The sequence below is a fragment of the Rhinoraja longicauda genome, chromosome 34, assembly GCF_053455715.1.
Source record: "Rhinoraja longicauda isolate Sanriku21f chromosome 34, sRhiLon1.1, whole genome shotgun sequence".
Taxonomy (NCBI): Eukaryota; Metazoa; Chordata; class Chondrichthyes; order Rajiformes; family Arhynchobatidae; genus Rhinoraja; species Rhinoraja longicauda.
Window position 1 is genome coordinate 19,563,170 of NC_135986.1, and position 22,297 is coordinate 19,585,466.

A 22,297-nucleotide genomic window follows, 5' to 3' on the forward strand; every position below is an offset into this window, starting at 1 on the left:
AACATTCCATTGGCTTTCTTCACTGCCTGCTGTACCTGCATGCTTCCTTTCATTGACTGATGCACTAAGACACCCAGATCTCGTTGAACTCCCCCTCCTCCTAACTTGACACCATTCAGATAATAATCTGCCTTTCTATTCTTACTTCCAAAGTGAATAACCTCACACTTATCTACATTAAACTGCATCTGCCATGTATCCGCTCACTCACACAACCTGTCCAAGTCACCCAACGTGTCCAACCCCTTAATAATCTTATACGTTTCGATAAGATCTCCTCTCATCCTTCTAAATTTCTGTGTATACAAGCCCAGTCGCTCCAGTCTTTCAACGTACGACAGTCCCGCCATTCCGGGAATTAACCTAGTAATTCAGGTCAGGCAGCATCTCTGGAGAGAAGGAATGGGCGACGTTTCGGGTCGAGACCCTTCTTCGGACTGATCTCTGAAGAGATGCTGCCTGACCCTCTGGGTGACTCCAGCACTTTATGTCTTCGGTGTTAAAATGGAGGCCGTTTTTTGCCGCAGTGTGGTTTTTGCCTTTTGTTCTAACTGTGTTCTTTGTTTCTCTCTCCTCTCGTCTCCTGACGTTCTTCGTGCATCAAGGCAGCGGACCCATGCTGTTGTCCCGTTCCGCACTGCAGGGGCCGACCGCCACCTTGGCCGGGCCGGGGATGGGCCCACGTCTCCGCGGACCACCCCCTCCCCCCGGAGAGGAGAACCGAGAGGTAACGCGGCGGTGGACTCTTCCTCCAAACAGGCGCAGCGGGTAGAGCTGCTGCCTCACGGCGCCAGAGACCCGGGTTCCATCCCGACTACGGGTGCTGTCCGTACGGAGCTTGTACGTTCTCCCCGTGACCTGCGTGGGTTTTCACCGAGATAGAAAATAGGTGCAGGAGGTCCCTTCGAGCCGGCACCGCCATTCATTGTGATCATCGCCGATCGACCACAATCAGTAACCCGTGCCTGCCTTCTCCCCATACCCCTTAATTCCCCTAGAGCTCTATCTAACTCTCTTAAACCCATCCAGTGATTCGGCCTCCACTGCCCTCTGTGGCAGATAATTCCACAAATTCACAACTCTCTGGGTGAAAAAGTTTCTTCTCACCTCAGTTTTAAACGGCCTCCTCTTTATTCTTAGACTGTGTGTGGCCCCTGGTTCTGGACTCCCCCAACATTGGGAACATTTTTCCTGCATCTAGTTTGTCCAGTTCTCTGGGAGGCCATTTAAAACTGAGGTGAGAAGGAACTTTTTCACCCAGAGAGTTGTGAAGTTGTGGAATTCTCTGCCACAGAGGGCAGTGGAGGCCAAATCACTGGATGGATTTAAGAGAGAGTTAGATAGAGCTCTAGGGGCTAGTGGAATCAAGGGATATGGGGAGAAGGCAGGCACGGGTTACTGATTGTGGACGATCAGACACAATCACAAAGAATGGCTGTGCTGGCTCGAATGGCCTCCTCCTGCACCTATTTTCTATGTTTCCATGACAGCACCCGTGGTCGGGATGGAACCCGGGTCTCTGCGAGGCAGCAGCTCTACCCGCTGTGCCCCCCCCGTAGTTCCTAAGGTGGGAGAATTTGCCGTTTGTTTCCTTGGGCCGTGAGCTGAAGTGCGTGCGTGCGCCCACTGTGCGTGCAGACCGTCTCTCCGCGGTGTTGTCTCACCCAAGCTTCCTTCTCTCTCCCGCAGGGCGACGACATGGGGCCCGGGCCGAGAATCCCCCAAGTCCTTGAGAAGATCCTTCAACTCAAGGAACAGCGGCAGGTGGAGCAGACGGCAACATCCGAGGCATCAGGTCAGTACAGACATCGCCTCTTGTTCCCCCCCACCCCCCTCCCCATGGTCATACGTGGTGCTACCTCAGAGCTGTGTTCAATAGACACAGACAATAGGTGCAGGAGGAGGCCATTCGGCCCTTCGAGCCAGCACCACCATTCAATGCATTTGAGAATGATCAGCCATAATCACATTGAATGGCGGTGCTGGCTCGAAGGGCCGAATGGCCTCCTCCTGCACCTATTGTCTATAATGTGATCATGGCTGATCATCCACAATCAGTACCCCGTTCCTGCCTTCTCCCCATACCCCCTGACTCCGCTATCCTTAAGAGCTCCATCTAGCTCTCTCTTGAATGCATTCTGAGAATTCCACTGCCTTCTGAGGCAGAGAATTCCACAGATTCACAACTCTCTGACTGAAAAAGTTTTTCCTCATCTCCGTTCTAAATGGCCTACCCCTTATTCTTAAACTGTGGCCCCTTGTTCTGGACTCCCCCAACATTGGGAACATGTTTCCTGCCTCTAACGTGTCCAACCCCTTAATAATCTTATACCTTTCGATAAGATCTCCTCTCATCCTTCTAAATTCCAGTGTATACAAGCCTAGTTGCTCCAGTCTTTCAAAATATGACAGTCCCGCCATTCCGGGAATTAACCTGGTAAACCTACGCTGTACGCCCTCAATAGCAAGAATATCCTTCCTCAAATTTGGAGACCAAAACTGCACACAGTACTCCAGGTGCGGTCTCACTAGGGCCCTGTCCAACTGCAGAAGGACCTCTTTGCTCCTATACTCAACTCCTCTTGTCATGAAGGCCAACATTCCATTGGCTTTCTTCACTGCCTGCTGTACCTGCATGCTTCCTTTCAGTGACTGATGCACTAGGACACCCAGATCTCGTTGTACGTCCCCTGTTCCTAACTTGACACCATTCAGATAATACTCTGCCTTCCTATTCTTGCCACCAAAGTGGATAACCTCGCACTTACTTATCAGTCTCAATCTTGCGTGCTGTTTGAATGGAGTTTGCATGATCTCCCCCTTAACCATCTTGTGCCTAACCCGCTGAGCTCTCGCTTTGCTGTTTGTCTCTGCGCAGATGAGGCGGATTCAACGCTCGGTGCCACTCTGACGCCAGCCGACACGGAGGATGAAGAGCTCGCTTCGTCGCTGTCGAAGAAGGAGGTTTGTCACTTCTTTCCTCGTCAGTCCGTCTCCTTCCTAAGTCGTGGGAGCAGAAGTAGGCCACTCGGCCCATCGAGTCTACTCCACCATTCAATCATGGCTGGTCTACCTCTCCCTCTCGACCCCATTCTCCCCGCATCTCCCCTCTATTCGCTGCCTCCAGCTCTCTGTCATCAGAGAGCCCATGGTGGGACTTTCCTCCCATGGGTTCCGAAGAGATAGGAGCAGAATTAGGGCCATTCAATATGATCATGGCTGATCATCCAGCTCAGTATCCCGTACCTGCCTTCTCTCCACACCCCCTGATCCCTTTAGCCACAAGGGCCACATCTAACTCCCTCTTAAATATAGCCAATGAACTGGCCTCAACTACCTTCTGTGGCAGAGAATTCCACAGATTCACCACTCTCTGTGTGAAAAAAAACGGTCCTAAAAGACTTCCCCCTTATCCTTAAACTGTGTGACCCCCTTGTTCTGGACTTCCCCAACATCGGGAACAATCTTCCTGCATCCAGCCTGTCCAACCCCTTAAGGATTTTGTAAGTCATGAACCTCCTCCGCACCCTCTCCTAGAGCCAGCACATCCCTCCTCAGATCATGGGGCCCCATCACTGCTCGTCATAAACACGCAACTAGTGTGTACAACGATGGTCAACCGGGGGGACACTCGATTGACCAAAGGGCCTGTAGCCACACTGTCTCTCTACAACTAATGAAAACTCAAAGTATTTGTCATCCAAACATGGCCCGTAGAAGATAAGAGGGATGAGCAGAGAAGATCTATCTGCCAAGTACAGACACAAAATGGTGGAGTAACTCAACGGGACAGGCAGCATCTCCTGTCCTCCCCTCTCCTTCCCCCCCCCCCCTCCTCCTCCCGCCTCCCCCCCTCCTTCTCCTCCTCCTTCTCCTCCCCCCCTCTCCTCCCCCCCCCCCTCTCCTCCCCCCCTCCTTCTCCTCCCCCCTCTCCTTCTCCCCCTCCTTCTCCTCCCGTCCCCCCTCTCCTTCTCCTCCTGCCCCCCCTCTCCTCCCGTCCCCCCTCTCCTTCTCCTCCCGCCCCCCCTCTCCTCCTCCCGTCCCCCCTCCTTCTCCTCCCGCCCCCCCCCTCTCCTTCTCCTCTCCTCCTCCTCCCGCCCCCCCTCTCCTTCTCCTCCCGCCCCCCCCTCTCCTTCTCCTCCCGCCCCCCTCTCTTTCTCTCCTCCTCCTCCCGCCCCCCCTCTCCTTCTCCTCCCCACTCCTCCTCCCGCCCCCCCCCTCCTTCTCCCATCCCCCTCTCCTTCTCCTCCCGCCCCCCCTCTTCTTCTCCTCCCGCCCCCCCCTCTCCTCCTCCCGCCCCCCTCTCTTTCTCTCCTCCTCCTCCCGCCCCCCCCTCCTTCTCCTCCCCACTCCTCCTCCTCCCGCCCCCCCCCTCTCCTCCCGTCCCCCTCTCCTTCTCCTCCCGCCCCCCCTCTCTTTCTCTCCTCCCGCCACCATCTCTCCTCCTCCCGCCCCCATCTCTCCTCCTCCCGCCACCATCTCTCCTCCTCCCGCCCCCATCTCTCCTCCTCCCGCCCCCATCTCTCCTCCTCCCGCCCCCATCTCTCCTCCTCCCGCCCCCTCTCCTCTTCCTGCCCTCCCTCTCCTCCTGCCCTCCCTCTCCAGAGATGCTGCCTGTCCAGCTGAGTTACTCCAGCTTTTTGTGTTTATCTTCAGTTTAAACCAGCATCTGTCTCTCTACAACTAATAAAAAATTTGCATCGACACCCTTGTTCAGACCAGAAACGTCACCCATTCCTTCTCCCCAGAGACGCTGCCTGTCCCGCTGAGTTACTCCTCCATTTTGTGGTCCGTCTTCGGTTTAAACCAGCACCTGCAGTTTGTTTTTCCTACACGTACCTGCAGTTCCTTCCTGCACAGGTCTCTCTCCTTGCGGTAATTAACGTTTCGGCGTCCGATGTCGGGGACTGTGGTGGAGTGGGGGGGAAAAAACGTTTCTTCCCTTTTTGTTTCAGAAAAGTCGGAAACGCCGCAACAGGAAGAAGAAAAAGAAGGGGGGACGGAGTGAGAACGGGGTTCAGAAGAAGGCGGAGAAAGCAGAGAAAGCAGAGGCGATGGACACGGACACGGACGTGGAGGTGGAGTACGTGACCGAGGAGCCCGAGGTGTTTGACGCCAACTTCATCTACTTCAAGAGGATATTCGAGTCCTTCAGGGTAGGTCGTTCACAGGTTACAGGAGTAGAAGCAGGCCAGAGAAGGTTCACCAGATTGATTCCTGGGATGGCAGGACTTTCATATGAAGAAAGACTGGATAGACTCGGCTTGTACTCGCTGGAATTTAGAAGATTGAGGGGGGATCTTATAGAAACTTACAAAATTCTTAAGGGGTTGGAGAGGCTAGATGCGGGAAGATTGATCCTGATGTTGGGGAAGTCCAGAACAAGGGGTCACAGTTTAAGGATAAGGGGGAAGTCTTTTAGGACCGAGATGAGAACGTTTTTTTTTCACACAGAGTGGTGAATCTGTGGAATTCTCTGCCACAGAAGGTAGTTGAGGTCAGTTCATTGGCTATATTTAAGAGGGAGTTAGATGTGGCCCTTGTGGCTAAAGGGGTCAGGGGGTATGGAGAGAAGGCAGGTACAGGATACTGAGTTGGATGATCAGCCATGATCATATTGAATGGCGGTTGTGGCTCGAAGGGCCAAATGACCTACTCCTGCACCTATTTTCTAAGTTTCTAAGTAGGCCATTCGGTCCATCGAGTCCCACATTCCAAAGACGTTCAAGTTTAATATAGAAACATAGAAAATAGGTGCAGGAGGAGGCCATTTGGCCCTTCGAGCCTGCACCGCCACGCATTGTGATCATGGCTGAGCATCCACAATCAGTAACCCGTGCCTGCCTTCTCCCCATATTCCTTGATTCCACTGGCTCCAAGAGCTCTATCTAACTCTCTCTTAAATCCATCCAGTGAATTGGCCTCTACTGCCACTGCCTGGTTTGTAGATTAATTGGCTCTGTATAATTGTAAATAGTCCCTAGTTTGTTTTGGACTGTATTAGTGTGCGGGGGTCACAGGCCCTTCGACCCACCGAGTCCTCGCCCACCAGCAATCCCTGCACACATTAACACTACCCTACACACACTAGGGCTCATTTACGCATACACCAAGCCAATTAACCTACAAACCACGTGTTTAGAGCGTGGGAGGAAACCGAAGATCTCGGAGAAAACCCACGCGGTCACGGGGAGAACGTACAAACTCCGTCCAGAGTTTGTAATCACGTGCTGTCTTTGCGCTGACTGCTTAGCACGCCACAGAGGCTTTTCACCGTACCTCAGTACATACGTGCGGCACGGTGGCTCAGCGGTAGAGTTGCTGCCTTACAGCGAATGCAGCGCCGGAGACAGGTTCGATCCTGACTACGGGCGCCGTCTGTACGGAGTTTGTACGTTCTCCCCGTGACCTGCGTGGGTTTTCTCCGAGATCTTCCGTTTCCTCCCACACTCCAAAGACGTGCAGGTACGTAGGTTAATTGGCTGGGCAAATGTAAAAATTGTCCCTAGTGGGTGTAGGATAGTGTTAGTGTGCGGGGATCGCTGGGCGGCGCGGACCCAGTGGGCCGAAGGGCCTGTTTCCGCGTTGTATCTCTAAAAATCTAAATCTAAATCTACACGTGACAATAAACTCAACTGAAACTGAATAACCCACGCCCTGTGATTTTGTTTTTCCTTTTATATTAATATTCATTTATTTGAAAAGGGGACAATGTACATTAATTGACATCCAAATAAATGTAAATGCACTCGAGTTAGCCGAGGGACTAGTTTTCACCGGCAGTCCCTTAGCCTGATGTTGTTTAGGCATCCTAGAAAGGAAATACAATACAATATGTACAATAGTTAAAAACATAGTACATTACCTTACAGAGCATTACAGTTAATTAAAATGAGCAGACAAAACCCAAATAGCAGATGTAAAAATACAGTGTGAGCACAGTCTTAATTTAAAGTTCACATTTTTTAAGTTTAAGTTTTAAAAGTCACGTTCAAGTTGGATAAAACTAACATCAGTGTTGACAGTTGTTGGTTCTCAATAAGCCATTTCTTGACGTTACGCTTAAATGAATAATATGGGGAATCTCTCTCTCTCTCTCTCACTCTCCCCCCCTCTCTCTCTGCCCCCCTCTCTCTCTGCCCCCCTCTCTCTCTGCCCCCCTCTCTCTCTGCCCCCCTCTCTCTCTGCCCCCTCTCTCTCTGCCCCCTCTCTCTCTGCCCCCTCTCTCTCTGCCCCCTCTCTCTCTGCCCCCTCTCTCTCTGCCCCCCTCTCTCTCTGCCCCCCTCTCTCTCTGCCCCCCTCTCTCTCTGCCCCCCCTCTCTCTCTCTCCCCCCTCTCTCTCCCCCCCCTCTCTCTCCCCCCTCTCTCTCTCCCCCCCTCTCTCTCTCCCCCCACTCTCTCTCCCCCTCTCTCTCTCTCCCTCTCTCTCTCTCTCTCTCTCTCCCCCCCTCTCTCTCTCTCTCCCCCCCCTCTCACTCTCTCTTCTCAGCTGACAGACGATGTGAAGAAAGACAAGGACAAAGAGCCGGACAAAGCCGACAAGCTGGAGGCGGCCGTGCTGATGAAGAAGAAAGGTTTTGAGACGGAGATGAAGGGGAACAGCGATGACGATGACATGGACAGTGATGATGATATGGTCAGTGTGGGCCTCTCGTCCTGGGTCTTGTGGCACGTGCGCTGGACCCCTCCCCGCCGGTCCTCCTGCTGCCCCCCCCCGCCCCCCTCTCTTCCCGCCATGTCATAGTCATTAAGTCATAGAGTGATACTGTGTGGAAACATGCCCACCCCGGCCAGCTACTCTAGTCCCTCTTGCCTGCGTTTGGTCCATAACCCTCCAAACTTGTCCTATCCATGTTTCTTAAAAGTTGGGATAGTCCCTGCCTCAACTGCTTCCTCTGGCAGCTCGTTCCATACACCATGGAAAAAGTTACCCCTCAAATTCCTATTAAATCCTTTCCCCTTCACCTTGAATCCATGGTAACAGTAAAACCCTCCTCCTACTCCGGTTTCCTCCCGCGCTTCAAAGACGTGCGCGTTTGTAGGTTATTGGCTTCGGTAAAAGACGGTAAACTGGCCCTTGTGTGTGTGTGTGTGTGTGTGTGTAGGGCACTGTTAGTGTAAGGGGTGATCGCCGGTCGTAGCGGACTCGGTGGGCCGAAGGGCCTGTTTCCACGCCGTATCTTTGAGCTAAACGGGGAGTGCCGCACTGTCAATAGACAATTGGTGCAGGAGTAGGCCATTCGGCCCTTCGAGCCAGCACCACCATTCAATGTGATCATGGCTGATCATCCACGATCAGTACCCCATTCCTGCCTTCTCCCCATACCCCCTGACTCCGCTATCATTAAGAGCTCTATCTACCTCTCTCCTGAATGCATTCAGAGAAATGTCCTCCACTGCCTTCTGAGGCAGAGAATTCCACAGATTCACCACTCTCTGAGTGAAAACGTTTTTCCTCATCTCCGTTCTAAATGGCCTACCCCTTATTCTTAAACTGTGGCCCCTGGTTCTGGACTCCCCCAACATTGGGAACATGTTTCCTGCCTCTAACGTGTCCAATCCCTTAATAATCTTATTTGTTTCAATAAGATCCCCTCTCATCCGTCTAAATTCCAGTGTATACAAGCCTAATCGCTCCAGTTTTTCAACATACGACAGTCCCGCCATTCCGGGAATTAACCTAGTAAACCTACGCTGCACGCCCTCAATAGCAAGAATGTCCTTTCTCAAATTTGGAGACCAAAACTGCACACAGTACTCCAGGTACGGTCTCACTAGGGCCCTGTACAACTGCAGAAGGACCTCTTTGCTGCTGTACTTAACTTCTCTTGTTATAAAGGCCAACAAGCCATTAGCTTTCTTCACTGCCTGCTGTATCTGCATGCTAACTTTAAGTGACTGTTGAACTAGGACACCCAGATCTCTTTGTACTTCCCCATTTCCTAACTTGTCACCATTTCAGATAATAATCTGCCTTCCTGTTCTTACCACCAAAGTGGATAACCTCACATTTATCCACATTAAACTGCATCTGCCCACTCACACAACCTGTCCAAGTCACCCTGCAACCTCATAGCATCTTCCTCACAGTTGACACTACCACCCAGCTTTGTATCATCTGCAAATTTGCTAATGGTACTTTTAATCCCTTCATCCAAGTCATTAATGTATATTGTAAATAGCTGCGGTCCCAGCACCGAGCCTTGCGGTACCCCACTAGTTACTGCCTGCCATTCTGAAAGGGACCCATTTATCCCCACTCTTTCTGTCTGTCAACCAATTTTCTATCCATGTCAGTACCCCACCTCCAATACCATGTGCTCTAATTTTGCCCACTAATCTCCTATGTGGAACCTTGTCAAAGGCTTTCTGAAAGTCAAGGTACACCACATCCACCGGCTCTCCCCTGTCAATTTTCCTAGTTACATCCTCAAAGAATTCCAAGTGACTGTTGAACTAGGACACCCAGATCTTTTTGTACTTCCCCATTTCCTAACTTGTCACCATTTCAGATAATAATCTGCCTTCCTGTTCTTACCACCAAAGTGGATAACCTCACATTTATCCACATTAAACGGCATCCGGTCGCTCAAACAACCTGTCCAAGTCACCCTGCAACCTCATAGCATCTTCCTCACAGTCCACACTGCCACCCAGCTTTGTGTCACGGGTGGTGAGGTGGCCGGTGTGTGATAGACAATAGGTGCAGGAGGAGGCCATTCGGCCCTTCGAGCCAGCACCGCCATTCAATGTGATCATGGCTGATCATTCTCAATCAGTACCCCGTTCCTGCCTTCTCCCCGTACCCCCTGACTCCGCTATCCTTAATAGCTCTCTCTTGAATGCATTCAGAGAATTGGCCTCCACTGCCTTCTGAGGCAGAGAATTCCACAGATTCACAACTCTGACTGAAAAAGTTTTTCCTCATCTCCGTTCTAAATGGCCGACCCCTTATTCTTAAACTGTGTGTGGCCCCTTGTTCTGGACTCCCCCAACATTGGGAACATGTTTCCTGCCTCTAACGTGTCCAACCCCTTAATAATCTTATACGTTTCGATAAGATGCCGGACTAAACTGTGTAACCCTGTTCACGTCAGGCGAAGAAGGACGACCTTCCCAAGCTGTCAAAGAAGAAGCTCAGGAGACTGAACCGGCTGAGTGTGGCTGAGCTGAAGCAGGTACGTGAGACTGCGCGGAGAATGAGAGGCACGACTGAAAGGAGACGTGCGTGACAGGCTTATTTTTAGCACCGTGGTGGGTATCTGTATTGGGCCCACAAAGTGGGATAGGCAGCAAGCATCTCTGGAGAGATATTCTTGCTATTGAGGGCATGCAGCGTAGGTTCACTAGGTTAATTCCTGGAATGGCGGGACTGTCATATGTTGAAAGACTGGAGCGACTAGGCTTGTATACACTGGAATTTAGAAGGATGAGAGGGGATCTTATCGAAACGTATAAGATTATTAAGGGGTTGGACACGTTAGAGGCAGGAAACATGTTGCCAATGTTGGGGGAGTCCAGAACCAGGGGCCACACAGTTTAAGAATAAGGGGTAGGCCATTTAGAACGGAGATGAGGAAAAACTTTTTCAGTCAGAGAGTTGTGAATCTGTGGAATTCTCCGCCTCAGAAGGCAGTGGAGGCCAATTCTCTGAATGCATTCAAGAGAGAGCTGGATAGAGCTCTTAAGGATAGCGGAGTCAGGGTGTATGGGGAGAAGGCAGGAACGGGGTACTGATTGAGAATGATCAGCCATGATCACATTGAATGGCGGTGCCGGCTCGAAGGGCCGAATGGCCTCCTCCTGCACCTATTGTCTATTGTCTATAAAGACAGGCTGTAGTGGGAGACAGGAAGACTAGTGGGAGAACTGGGAAGGGAGGAGGAGAAAGGGAGGGTCAGAGGAACTGTCTGAAGTTAGAGAAATCAATGTTCATACTGCTGGGGTGTAAGCTGCCCAAGCGAAATATGAGGTGCTGTTCCTCCAATTTGCGGTATCAGTCTAGTTTATTGTCTCGTGTACCGAGGTACAGTGAAAAGCTTTTGTTGCGTGCTATCCAGTCAGCAGGAAGACAATACATCTTTATAATTCTGCCATTTACGGTGTACCGATGCATACGATACGATCAAACTTTATTTATCCCAGAAGGGAAATTGATCTGCCGACAGTCATAAAAACACAGAATACATGAACCGTGAAATTAAAGTCACGAGTTGAAAGGATTGGGGATGTGTAAAGATTGGGGAGGGTGGGGGAGAGTCAGTCTAGAGGGGGGAGACAGAAGGGTGGGGGGTTGTACAGTTAATGTGGTAAGGGAAGAACGTTCAGTGCAAGGTAACGCCAGCCAAGGATAGCCCGAGGGTCACGTTTACCTGCATTGTACTGCATTTGCCCACTCGCCCGACCTACCCAGGTCTGCCTCCACTCCCCATACACCTGCTCTTGTCCAGAGCAGGTGAATCGAGGACAAGAGAGCATCGGCTCAAGGTGATGGTGGGGAAACGATTTAACAGCACAAAGAGTGGTGGGTGCATGGAACGAGCTGCCGGAGGAGGTACAGATGCCCTCCGGTTTACGGTGCTTCGACTTGCGCTGGCTTCCGGCCACGTGATTCAATGCGTTTCGACGCACGATATTTCCGGTGTGCGATGGGGTTTCTCGTATTGTAAGCTGAGGAGCTGCCTGTCGTCGAGGCCGGGACTGTCCTAACGTTTCAGAATCGGTCAGACAGGGCGGGTTTGGAGGGATGTGGGCCCTACGCGGGCGGGCGGGTGGGGCTAGTGGAGGTGGGGCTGGGCTGAAGGGCCTGTTTCCACGCGTCGTGTCGCTCTTTGACCACTGACCTGTGTGCCCTGCAGCTGGTGGCCCGGCCGGACGTGGTGGAGATGCACGACGTCACGGCGCACGACCCCAAGCTGCTCGTCCACCTGAAGGCTGCCCGCAACTCTGTGCCCGTGCCCCGGCACTGGTGCTTCAAGCGCAAGTACCTGCAGGGCAAGCGTGGCATCGAGAAGCCCCCCTTCGAGCTGCCCGAATTCATCCGCCGCACCGGCATCCAGGAGATGAGAGAGGCCCTGCAGGAGAAGGTACCGTGTGTGTGCGTGCGTGCGTGCATTCACCCGTACGTGTGTGTACGGGTCCCTGCGTTTGTACATGTGTGTGTGAGAGAGAGTGCATGCAGCCCTGCATGTGTACACACCGATCAGCCAAAACATTATGACCACCGACTGGCCAAGTGAATGACATTGATTATCTTGAGTAGTATAAGAAAATAACTGCAGATGCTGGTACAAATCGAAGGTATTTGTTCACAAAATGCTGGAGTAACTCGGCGGGTCAGGCAGCATCTCGGGGGAGAAGGAATGGGTGACGTTTCGGGTCGAGACCCTTCTTCAGACTGAGGGGTCTCGACCCGAAACGTCACCCATTCCTTCTCTCTCTCGAGATGCTGCCTGACCCGCTGAGTTACTCCAGCATTTTGTGAATAAATACATTGATTATCTTGTTACAATGGCACCTGTCAAGGGGTGGGATATATTAGGCAGCAAGTCGGTCCTTGAAGTTGACGTGTTGGATGCAGGAGAAATGGGCAGGAGTAAAGACCTGAGCGACTTTGACAAGGACCAAATTGTTCTGGCCAGACGACTGGGTCAGAGCATCTCTGAGAGCATCTCTGAAACGGCAAGGCTTGTGGGGTGCTCCCGGTCAGCAGTGGTGAGTACCGACCGACAGTGGTCCGAGGAGGGACAAACCACAAACCGGCGACAGGCAGGGTGTTGGGCGCCCAAGGCTCATCGATGCGCGAGGGCAACGAAGGCTATCCCGTCTGGTCCGAGCCGACAGAAGGTCGACTGTTGCACAAGTCACGGTGGTGACGGGAGGAATGTGTCACAACACACAGTGCATCGCACCCTGCTGCGTATGGGGCTGCACACGGAGGACCAACAGCATATTAGGCAGCTGGTCATAATGTTTTGGCTCATCAGGTCATAATGTGTGAGCGTGCGTCTGTGTGTGTGAGAGAATGAGAAGCATTAATTTAACCTGCCATCTTGTTTGGCACTGTGGGCTGAAATCCTGTGCTATTTTCCACATTGCGTGTGAGAGAGAAGGTACATGTGTGTGTGAAGGTGTGTGTGTGTTTCTATAAGGAGCCCCTGAGTGCTTGAGAAAGAGATGGTGACCTATGTGTGTGTGCGAGAAGGGGTGTGTGAGAGAGAAAAGATGCTGTGTGTGTGTATGAGAAGGGGGGGTGTGTGTGAGAGAGGGAGAGAGAAGGTGCCAGTGTGTGATGGATCCCCCGACTGTAAAGGTGCCCTGTTTGTGTGTGTGTGTGCGCGAAGGGGTGTGTGAGAGAGAGAGGATGCTGTGTGTGTGTAAGGCACCCACCCCTGTGTATGAGGAGTGTGCGAGAGAGATGCAGTGTGTAAGACAGCCCTGTGTGTGTGTATAAGGGGTGTGTGAGAAAGAGAGTGTGTGCGCACGTGCGTTGGAGAGAGAGAGGTGTGTGTGTGTGAGAGAGAAAGGTGCACCTGAGAGAGAGGGAGAGAGAGATAAGGCGCATGTGTGTGTGTGAGAGAGAGAAGGTGTGCTTGTGTGTGAGAGAGAGTGTATTCTCACAACAGCGGTTTGAAAAGTTCTGTACCCGTGGTTGAATAGCTGGCCTATCTGGGCGGGTGGCGGGCTGCTGGGTGAACACCTGGGCTGTCACTTGCCGCCCGGCCTGAAGCTGTGTTTGGGTGAGGGAGGGGAGCAGGGCCAGGAGGGAGGGAGGGGTGGGCAGGTTGGGCCGTGGGGCCTGTCTCCGTGCTGTGCGTGGTGACTGAGAGTGTGGTTTGCCCGCAGGAGGAGCAGAAGACCATGAAGACCAAGATGAGGGAGAAGGTGCGGCCAAAGATGGGCAAGATAGACATCGACTACCAGAAGCTGCACGACGCCTTCTTCAAATGGCAGACCAAGCCCAAGCTGACCATCCACGGCGACCTGTACTACGAGGTGAGTGAGCGCTGGGCCAGAGGGCTGCTGGGGAGCATTTGCCCAGCTTCCACCTGAGGTGCCATTAGGGTTGCCAACTTTCTCACTCCAAATAAGGGACAAGGTGACGTCACTGCCCCGCGTGACCTCACCCAGCCAGCGGCCACGTGCTCCCGCTCCACTAATGGCGGCTGCCCGCGCCGGGAGGTGGGTTGCCACGCAACCTCCATTAGGCGGCATCCGGGCTGACACTACAGTGCCCCCCCGAGCCTAATGCGGGACAAGGACAGTCCCATACGGGACAAACCAATTTAGCCCAAAATATGAGATGTCCTGGCTAATCCGGGACAGTTGGCGACCCGAGGTGCCATTTAAAACTGATCCAAGATGGCGTCTAACCCAGGCGACTCTGTGTGTGCCAGTCACAGAAGTGGATCTGCAATCACGCATTACAATCGCTCCACTCTCTCAAACCTCTGTCCCAAAAGACTCTTAAATATCACACTTTGGCGTGTCCCCAACGACTCTCACCAACTTCTACAGATGCGCCGTTGGAAGCATTTTATCGAGATGCATCGCAGCACGGTTTGGGAACAGCTCCGTCCAAGACTGCAAACAATCGCAGTGAATTGTGGACGCAGCCCAGACCATCGCACAAACCAACCTCCCTTCCATCGACTCCGTCTACACCTCACGCTGCCTCGGCAAGGCCAGCAGCCCAGACCGTCACGCACGCACAAACAAACCAACCTCCCTTCCATCGACTCCGTCTACACCTCACACTGCCTCGGCAAGGCCAGCAGCCCAGACCGTCACGCACGCACGCACAAACAAACCAACCTCCCTTCCATCGACTCCGTCTACACCCCACGCTGCCTCGGCAAGGCCAGCAGCATAATCACGGACCAGTCTCACCCTAGTCACCCCCTCTTCTCCCCCCTCCCATCGGGGAAAGAGGTACAGAAGTGTGAAAATGCACACCTCCAGATTCAGGGACAGTTTCATCCCGGCTGTTATCAGGCAACTGAACCATCCTCTCACCAGAGAGTGGCCCTGAACTACTATCTACCTCATTGGAGACCCTCGGATTATATTCATACCGCTGGGCTGTAAATGTTGAGGTTGTTTTGAACGGGGACAGGTCTGGATGTTGGTGAATCTTTGCTGAATCTCTGGAATTCTCTACCCTCGATGTTTGTGGAAGAAAGATCGCTGGAGGCATTTAAAAACACCAAAATGCACGTCCTTCCTTTTGATCTGCGCAATAAATGAATTATTTAACGTCAGCAAGCTAATCTAACGTAATCTAATCTCAACAAGCTCGGATAATGATTGAAGGTCGATGCAATGTTCGGATTTATGACGTCTATGTTTTAATGGTGTTATATCAGCGGCTAATTATGGTGCTAATCTGTTTATAGACAATAACCAATAGACGATAGGTGCACGAGTAGGTCATTCGAGCCAGCACCGCCATTCAATGTGATCATGGCTGATCATCCACTATCAGTACCCTGTTCCTGCCTTCTCCCCATACCCCCTGACTCCGCTATCCTTAAGAGCTCTATCTAGCTCTCTCTTGAATGCATTCAGAGAATTGGCCTCCACTGCCTTCTGAGGCAGAGAATTCCACAGATTCACAACTCTGACTGAAAAAGTTTTTCCTCATCTCCGTTCTAAATGGCCGACCCCTTATTCTTAAACTGTGTGTGGCCCCTGGTTCTGGACTCCCCCAACATTGGGAACATGTTTTCTGCCTGTTAACGTGTCCAATCCCTTAATAATCTTATGTGTTTCAATAAGATCCCCTCTCATCCTTCTAAATTCCAGCGTATACAAGCCCAGTCGCTCCAGTCTTTCAACATTCGACAGTCCCGCCATTCCGGGAATTAACCTAGTAAACCTACGCTGCACGCCCTCAATAGCAAGAATATCCTTCCTCAAATTTGGAGATTAAAACTGCGCACAGTACTTATGGCAGAAGCCCTGGCAGATTTGCACCCCTTCCACTCTGCACCCGGACTGCTCACTTAGTCTCACACGCGTTGCACTGCCCAGCCACGCTGTTTGCCCACTTTTGTGAACAGTTTTGGGCCCTGTATCTGAGGAAGGATGTGCTGGCTCTAGAGAGGGTCCAGAGGAGGTTTACGAGAACAATCCCAGGAATGAGTGGGTTAATGTACGATGAGCGTTTGTCGGCACTGGGCCTGGACTCGCTGAAGTTTAGAAGGATGAGGGGGGACCTCATTGAAACATACAGAACAGTGAGCGGCCTGGATAGAGTGGATGTGGAGAGGATGTTTCCACTAGTGGGAGAGTCTAGGACCAGAGGGCACAGCCTCAGAATTAAAGGACATTCCTTTAGGAAGGAGATGAGGGGCAATTTATTTAGTCAGAGGGTGGTGAATCTGTGGAATTCTTTGCCACAGACGGCTGTGGAGGTCAAGTCAGTGAATATATTTAAGGCAGAGATAGATTGTTGATTAGTGCGGGTGTTTATGGGGAGAAGGCAGGAGAATGGGGTTAGGAGGGAGAGATGGTTCAGCCATGATTGAATGGCAGAGTGGACTCGATGGGTCGAATGGCCTGATTCTGCTCCTCTCTCTCACTGATGACTCTGAATAACGTCTCTAAATCGGCACAGAATCGGGTTGAATATGGACGCGCGCAGCGGGTAGAGCTGCTGCCTCGGAGCTCCCGAGACGCGTGTTTGATCCTGACCTCGGATGCTGTCTGTGTGGAGTTTGCAAGACACACAAAAAGCTGGAGTAACTCAGCGGGACTGTCCCAAGTGTGTGTAGGATAGTGTTAGTGTGCGGGGATCGCTGGGCGGCACGGACCCGGTGGGCCGAAGGGCCTGTTTCTGCGCTTGGGACAATTTACAATTTATACCAACGCAATTAACCTACAAACCTGAGGTAGACACAAAATGCTGGAGTAACTCAGCGGGTCAGACAGCATCTCGGGAGAGAAGGAATGGGTGACGTTTCAGGTCGAGACCCTCTGAAGATCTATCTAACTCTCTCTTGAAAGCATCCAGAGAATTGGTCTCCACTGCCTTCTGAGGCAGAGAATTCCACAGATTCACAACTCTCTGACTGAAAAGGTTTTTCATCTCCGTTCTAAATGGCCGAGCCCTTATTCTTAAACTGCGTGGCCCCTGGTTCTGGACTCCCCCAACATTGGGAACATGTTTCCTGCATCTAGCGTGTCCAATCCCTTAATAATCTTATAAGAAAATAACTGCAGATGCTGGTACAAATCGAAGGTATTTATTCACAAAATGCTGGAGTAACTCAGCAGGTCAGGCAGCATCTCGGGAGAGAAGGAATGGGTGACGTTTCCGGTCGAGACCCTTCTTCAGACTTGTGTTTCCTGCATCTTGCGTGTCCAATCCCTTAATAATCTTATGAGTTTCAATAAGATCCGCTCTCATCCTTCTAAATTCCAGCGTAGACAAGCCCAGTCGCTCGATTCTTTCAACATACGACAGTCCCGCCATTCCGGGAATTAACCTGGTGAACCTACGCTGCACGCCCTCAATAGCAAGAATGTCCTTCCTCAAATTTGGAGACCAAAACTGCACACAGTACTCCAGGTGCAAAGGACTTCATTGTGCTGTTTGGGACGTGTGCCAATAAACCTCTCCTGTCTCTCGCCGTCTCATCAACGAGTTCCCTCTGCTCGTCCCCAACAGGGAAAAGAGTTTGAGACCCGTCTGAAGGAGAAGAAGCCCGGAGACCTGTCGGACGAGCTGCGACTGGCCCTCGGAATGCCGGTGGGAGCTGTAAGTACATTCCCTTCTTTCCGGGATGGAGGGGGAGGGGGGAGCTCCAGCTCCTAGGTGGACACAAAATGCCGGAGTAATTCAGCGGGTCAGGCAGCATCTTGGGAGAGAAGGAACGGGCCCTTCAGACTGATGTCAGGGGAGGGGGCGGAGGACAAAGATAGGATGTTGTTGGAGACAATACAATATATCTTTATTGTCATTGTATAGGGGTACAACGAGATTGGGAATGCGCCTCCCATACGATGCAATAATTTAATTAGCTAGTCAGTATTAATTTAAACAACCCAGTGAAACAAATTGGAACAGTTTTAAGACAATAAAGTGCTCAGCAGGACCGGTTCATAGCAGCTATGGCCCTGGGGATGAAGCTGTTCCTGAGTCTGGAGGTGCGGGCGTAGAAGGCCTTGTATCGTCTGCCCGATGGAAGGAGTTCGAACAGACTGTTGCAGGGGTGTGAGGAGTCTTTGTGGATGCTGGTGGCTTTTCTGAGGCATCGTGTGTTGTAGATTAGTGGGAGAACTGGGAAGGGGGAGGGGATAGAGAGGGGAAGCGGGGGCTATCTGAAGTTAGAGAAGTCAACGTTCATACCGCTGGGGTGTAAACTACCCAAGCGAAATAGGAGGTGCTGTTCCTCCAATTTGCGCTGGGCCTCACTCTGACAGTGGAGGAGGCCCAGGACAGGAAGGTCAGAGTGGGAGGGGGAGTTGAAGTGCTGAGCCACCGGGAGATCAGGTTGGTTAAGACGGACTGAGCGGAGGTGTTCAGTGGAACGATTGCCGAGTTGATCCAGCTCCTCGTATGGGAATGGGTTGTTTCCAGGGCGGCACGGTGGCGCAGCGGGTAGAGCTGCTGTCTCACAGCGCCGGAGACCCGGGTTCCATCCTGACTACGGGCGCTGTCTGTACGGAGTTTGCACGTTCTACCCGTGACCTGCGTGGGTTTTCTCCGGGTGCTCCGGTTTCCTCCCACACTCCAAAGACGTGCGGGTTTGGAGATCAATTGACTTCTGTAAAATTGTAAACTATCCCTAGTGTGTGTAGGATAGTGCTAGTGTACGGAGCGATCGCTGGTCGGCACGGACTGGCTGGGACGAAGGGCCTGTTTCGCCGCTGTATCTCTAAAGTCTGAAGTAAAAATTCTGCTTGTATTCCTGATTCTGGTCACTTTTCATACTTTTATACCGGGGGGGGGGGGGGGGGGGGGGGAGGCAGGAGAATGGGGTTGAGAGGGAGAGATAGATAAGCCCTGATTGAATGGCGGAGTAGACTCGACGGGCCGAACGGCCTAGTTCTGCTCCTACGACGTGTGAGGCCGTACGTCACTTTGCTGGGGTTCTCGGTTACGTTTAAGGCTCTGTATAAGTGCACGTTGCTGCATTGATCTAACCCTGGTTGTTTCCCCGCAGAATTCGCACAAGGTGCCTCCGCCCTGGTTGATCGCCATGCAACGATACGGCCCTCCACCGTCCTACCCCAACCTCAAAATCCCTGGTCTAAACTCACCCATCCCAGAGGTAAGTCCGTCCAGCACACGATGGTCGCGGTGGAAGTAGACGTGACCGCGGCGTTTCACGAGGCTTTTAGACGGGGGCGCAGATATGGAAGGATATGGATCACGTGCAGGGCAGATAGGATTGGTGTCAATAAACAATAGGTGCAGGAGGAGGCCATTCGGCCCTTCGAGCCTGTACGCACCGCCATTCGCTGTGATCATGGCTGATCATTCTCAATCAGTACCCCGTTCCTGCCTTCTCCCCATACCCCCTGACTCCGCTATCCTTAAGAGCTCTATCTACGGTGCTGGCTTGAAGGGTCAAATGGCCTCCTCCAGCACCTATTTTCTATGTTTCTATCTAGCTCTCTCATGAAAGCATCCAGAGAATTTGCCTCCGCTGCCTTCTGAGGCAGAGAATTCGATATATTCACAACTCTCTGGGTGAAAACCTTTTACCTCATCTCCGTTCTAAACGGCCGACCCCTTATTCTTAAACTGTGGCCCCTTGTTCTGCATTCCCCCAACATTGGGAACATGTTTCCTGCCTCTAGCGTGTCCAACCCCTTAATAGTCATATATATTTCAATAAGATCCCCTCTCGTCCTTCTAAATTCCAGCGTATAGAAGCCCAGTCGCTCCAGTCTTTCAACATACGACAGTCCTGCCATCCCGGGAATTAACCACGTGAACCTACGCTGCACGCCCTCAATAGCAACCGAATTAAACCGAAGATAGACACAAAAAGCTGGAGTAACTCAGCGGGACAGGCAGCATCTGTGAAGAAGGGTCTCGAGCCGAAATGTCACCCATTCCTTCTCTCCAGAGATGCTGCCTGACCCGCTGAGTTACTCCAGCTTTTTGTGTCCGTCTTGGGACTGGTTTCGCTTGGCCTCGTGTTTGGCACGGGCATTGTGGGCCGAAGGGCCTGTTCCTGTGCTGTGCAGCTTCATGTTCGAGGCCCAGGGTCACGGGGATGGGGGCGGTGAGAGGGAAAGGCCTGGGTAGAGTGCCAGTGGAGAGCATGTTTCCACTGGAGGGCGAGTCAAGGACCAGAGATCACAGCCTCAGAATAAAAGGACGCGCCTTTCAGAAAGGAGACGTGGAGGAATTTCTTTAGTCGGAGAGCGGTTAATCTGCGGAATTCATCGGTGGAGGCCACAAGTCAGTGGGTATTTTTAAGGCGGAGATAGATAGATTCTTGATTAGTGCGGGTGTCAGGGGTTATGGGGAGAAGGCAGGAGAATGGGGTTAGGGAGGGAGAGATAGATCAGCCGTGATCGAATGGCGGAGTGGACTCGATGGGCCGAATGGCCTAATCCTGCTCCTACCACTTATGATCCTATGAAGGTGTTTTAACATGGATAGGGCTGTGCTAAGCCAATAGTGGTCGTTGGGGATAGTATCGTCGGGGAATGGACGCGACTCTTTGTCCGACACGGGTCTGAACCATCTTACCGCAACCAGAGAGCAGTCCTCAACTACTGGCTACCTCTTTGGTGACCCTCGGACTATCCTTGATCGGACTTTACCTCGCACTAAACGTTATTCCCTTTATCCTGTATCTGTTCACTGTGGACGGCTCGATTGTAATCGTGTGTTGTCTTTCCGCTGACTGGATAGCGCGCAACACGAAAGCTTTTCACTGTACCTCGGTACACGGGACAATGAACTAGACTGGACTCTGACTCTCCTGTGTGCTGTCTCTCGGCAGAGCTGTTCGTTTGGGTACCACGCTGGGGGCTGGGGGAAGCCGCCCGTCGATGAGACCGGGAAACCGCTGTACGGAGACGTGTTTGGGACCAACTCCCTGGAATTCCAGGCAAGTCACCCCGCTCTCTGCGTCCAGTTATGGGCCCTGGCCTGAAACGTCACCCGTCCGTGTTCTCCACAGATGCTGCCCGACCCGCTGAGTTACTCCAGCACTCTGTGAAACGTCACCCGTCCGTGTTCCCCACAGATGCTGCCCGACCCGCTGAGTTACTCCAGCACTCTGTGAAACGTCACCCTTCTCTCGTCGCTTCACACTCTGCCCCAGCACAGGCGGCAGGTCCAGCAGGGGTGTTGGTGCAATGACCTCTCATACGCAGGGAGAACATGCAAACTACATACATCCACACACACGCACGCACGCAAACAGACACGCTGCAGACACACACACACAGCAGCGAGCAGGCAGGTGCGCGCACACACACATACAGAGACAGACACACACACAGACATGCACACAGACACACACGCACACACACAGACAAGAGACACAGACAGGAGACACCAACACACACAGACGAGACACACACACACACAGACATGCGCACGCGCACACACAGACACACACGCGCACACACAGAGCACAGACACAGAGACACACACACACACAGACACACACACACACACACACACACAGACACACACACACACACACACACACAGACAGCCAAGAGACACCGACACACAGACAGGAGACACCGACACACACACACACACAGACACACACACACACAGACAAGAGACGCACACAGACAAAGACACGCACATAGAGACATAGAACACAAGCACACACGCAGTCAGACAGACAGAGATAGACGCGTTCACAGACACAGTCCCAGCACCTGTGGTCAGGGTGGGACCCGAGTCCCTGGCGCAGTGAGCCAGCAGCACTACCGGCTGCTCCATCTGTGGACCGCAGGCTGAGGGGTTTGCTCTCTCCCCCCGCAGGCAAAGACCGAGGAGGAGGAGCTGGACCACACACCCTGGGGAGAGCTGGAGCCGTCTGACGAGGAGTCATCGGAGGAGGAGGAGGACGAGGATGAGAGCGATGAGGATAAGCCCGACGACACCGGCTTCATCACCCCCGCTGACAGGTAGGAGCAGCAGCCCACAGCCAAGGGGAAGAGGGCAGGCGCTCTGTGTCCCTGCCCCTCGTCCCCCTGCCCCTCGTCCCCCTGCCCCTCGTCCCCCTGCCCCTCGTCCCCCTGCCCCTCGTCCCCCTGCCCCTCGTCCCCCTGCCCCTCGTCCCCCTGCCCCTCGTCCCCCTGTCCC

General features: G+C 52.6%; 1 protein-coding gene across 1 annotated transcript in view; it reads left to right on the plus strand.

The window, feature by feature from the left end:
• LOC144609624 (uncharacterized) overlaps positions 1-22,297 on the plus strand; it is a 71,524-nt gene that overhangs the window by 12,400 nt on the left and 36,827 nt on the right. The window contains exons 6-17 of the mRNA XM_078428122.1: positions 606-727; positions 1,690-1,795; positions 2,879-2,964; positions 4,956-5,156; positions 7,490-7,636; positions 10,098-10,178; positions 11,859-12,086; positions 13,846-13,995; positions 17,672-17,761; positions 19,170-19,277; positions 20,970-21,077; positions 21,974-22,119. Coding sequence (XP_078284248.1) covers positions 606-727; positions 1,690-1,795; positions 2,879-2,964; positions 4,956-5,156; positions 7,490-7,636; positions 10,098-10,178; positions 11,859-12,086; positions 13,846-13,995; positions 17,672-17,761; positions 19,170-19,277; positions 20,970-21,077; positions 21,974-22,119 — 1,573 coding nt within the window. The remainder of the gene's footprint in view (positions 1-605; positions 728-1,689; positions 1,796-2,878; positions 2,965-4,955; positions 5,157-7,489; positions 7,637-10,097; positions 10,179-11,858; positions 12,087-13,845; positions 13,996-17,671; positions 17,762-19,169; positions 19,278-20,969; positions 21,078-21,973; positions 22,120-22,297) is intronic.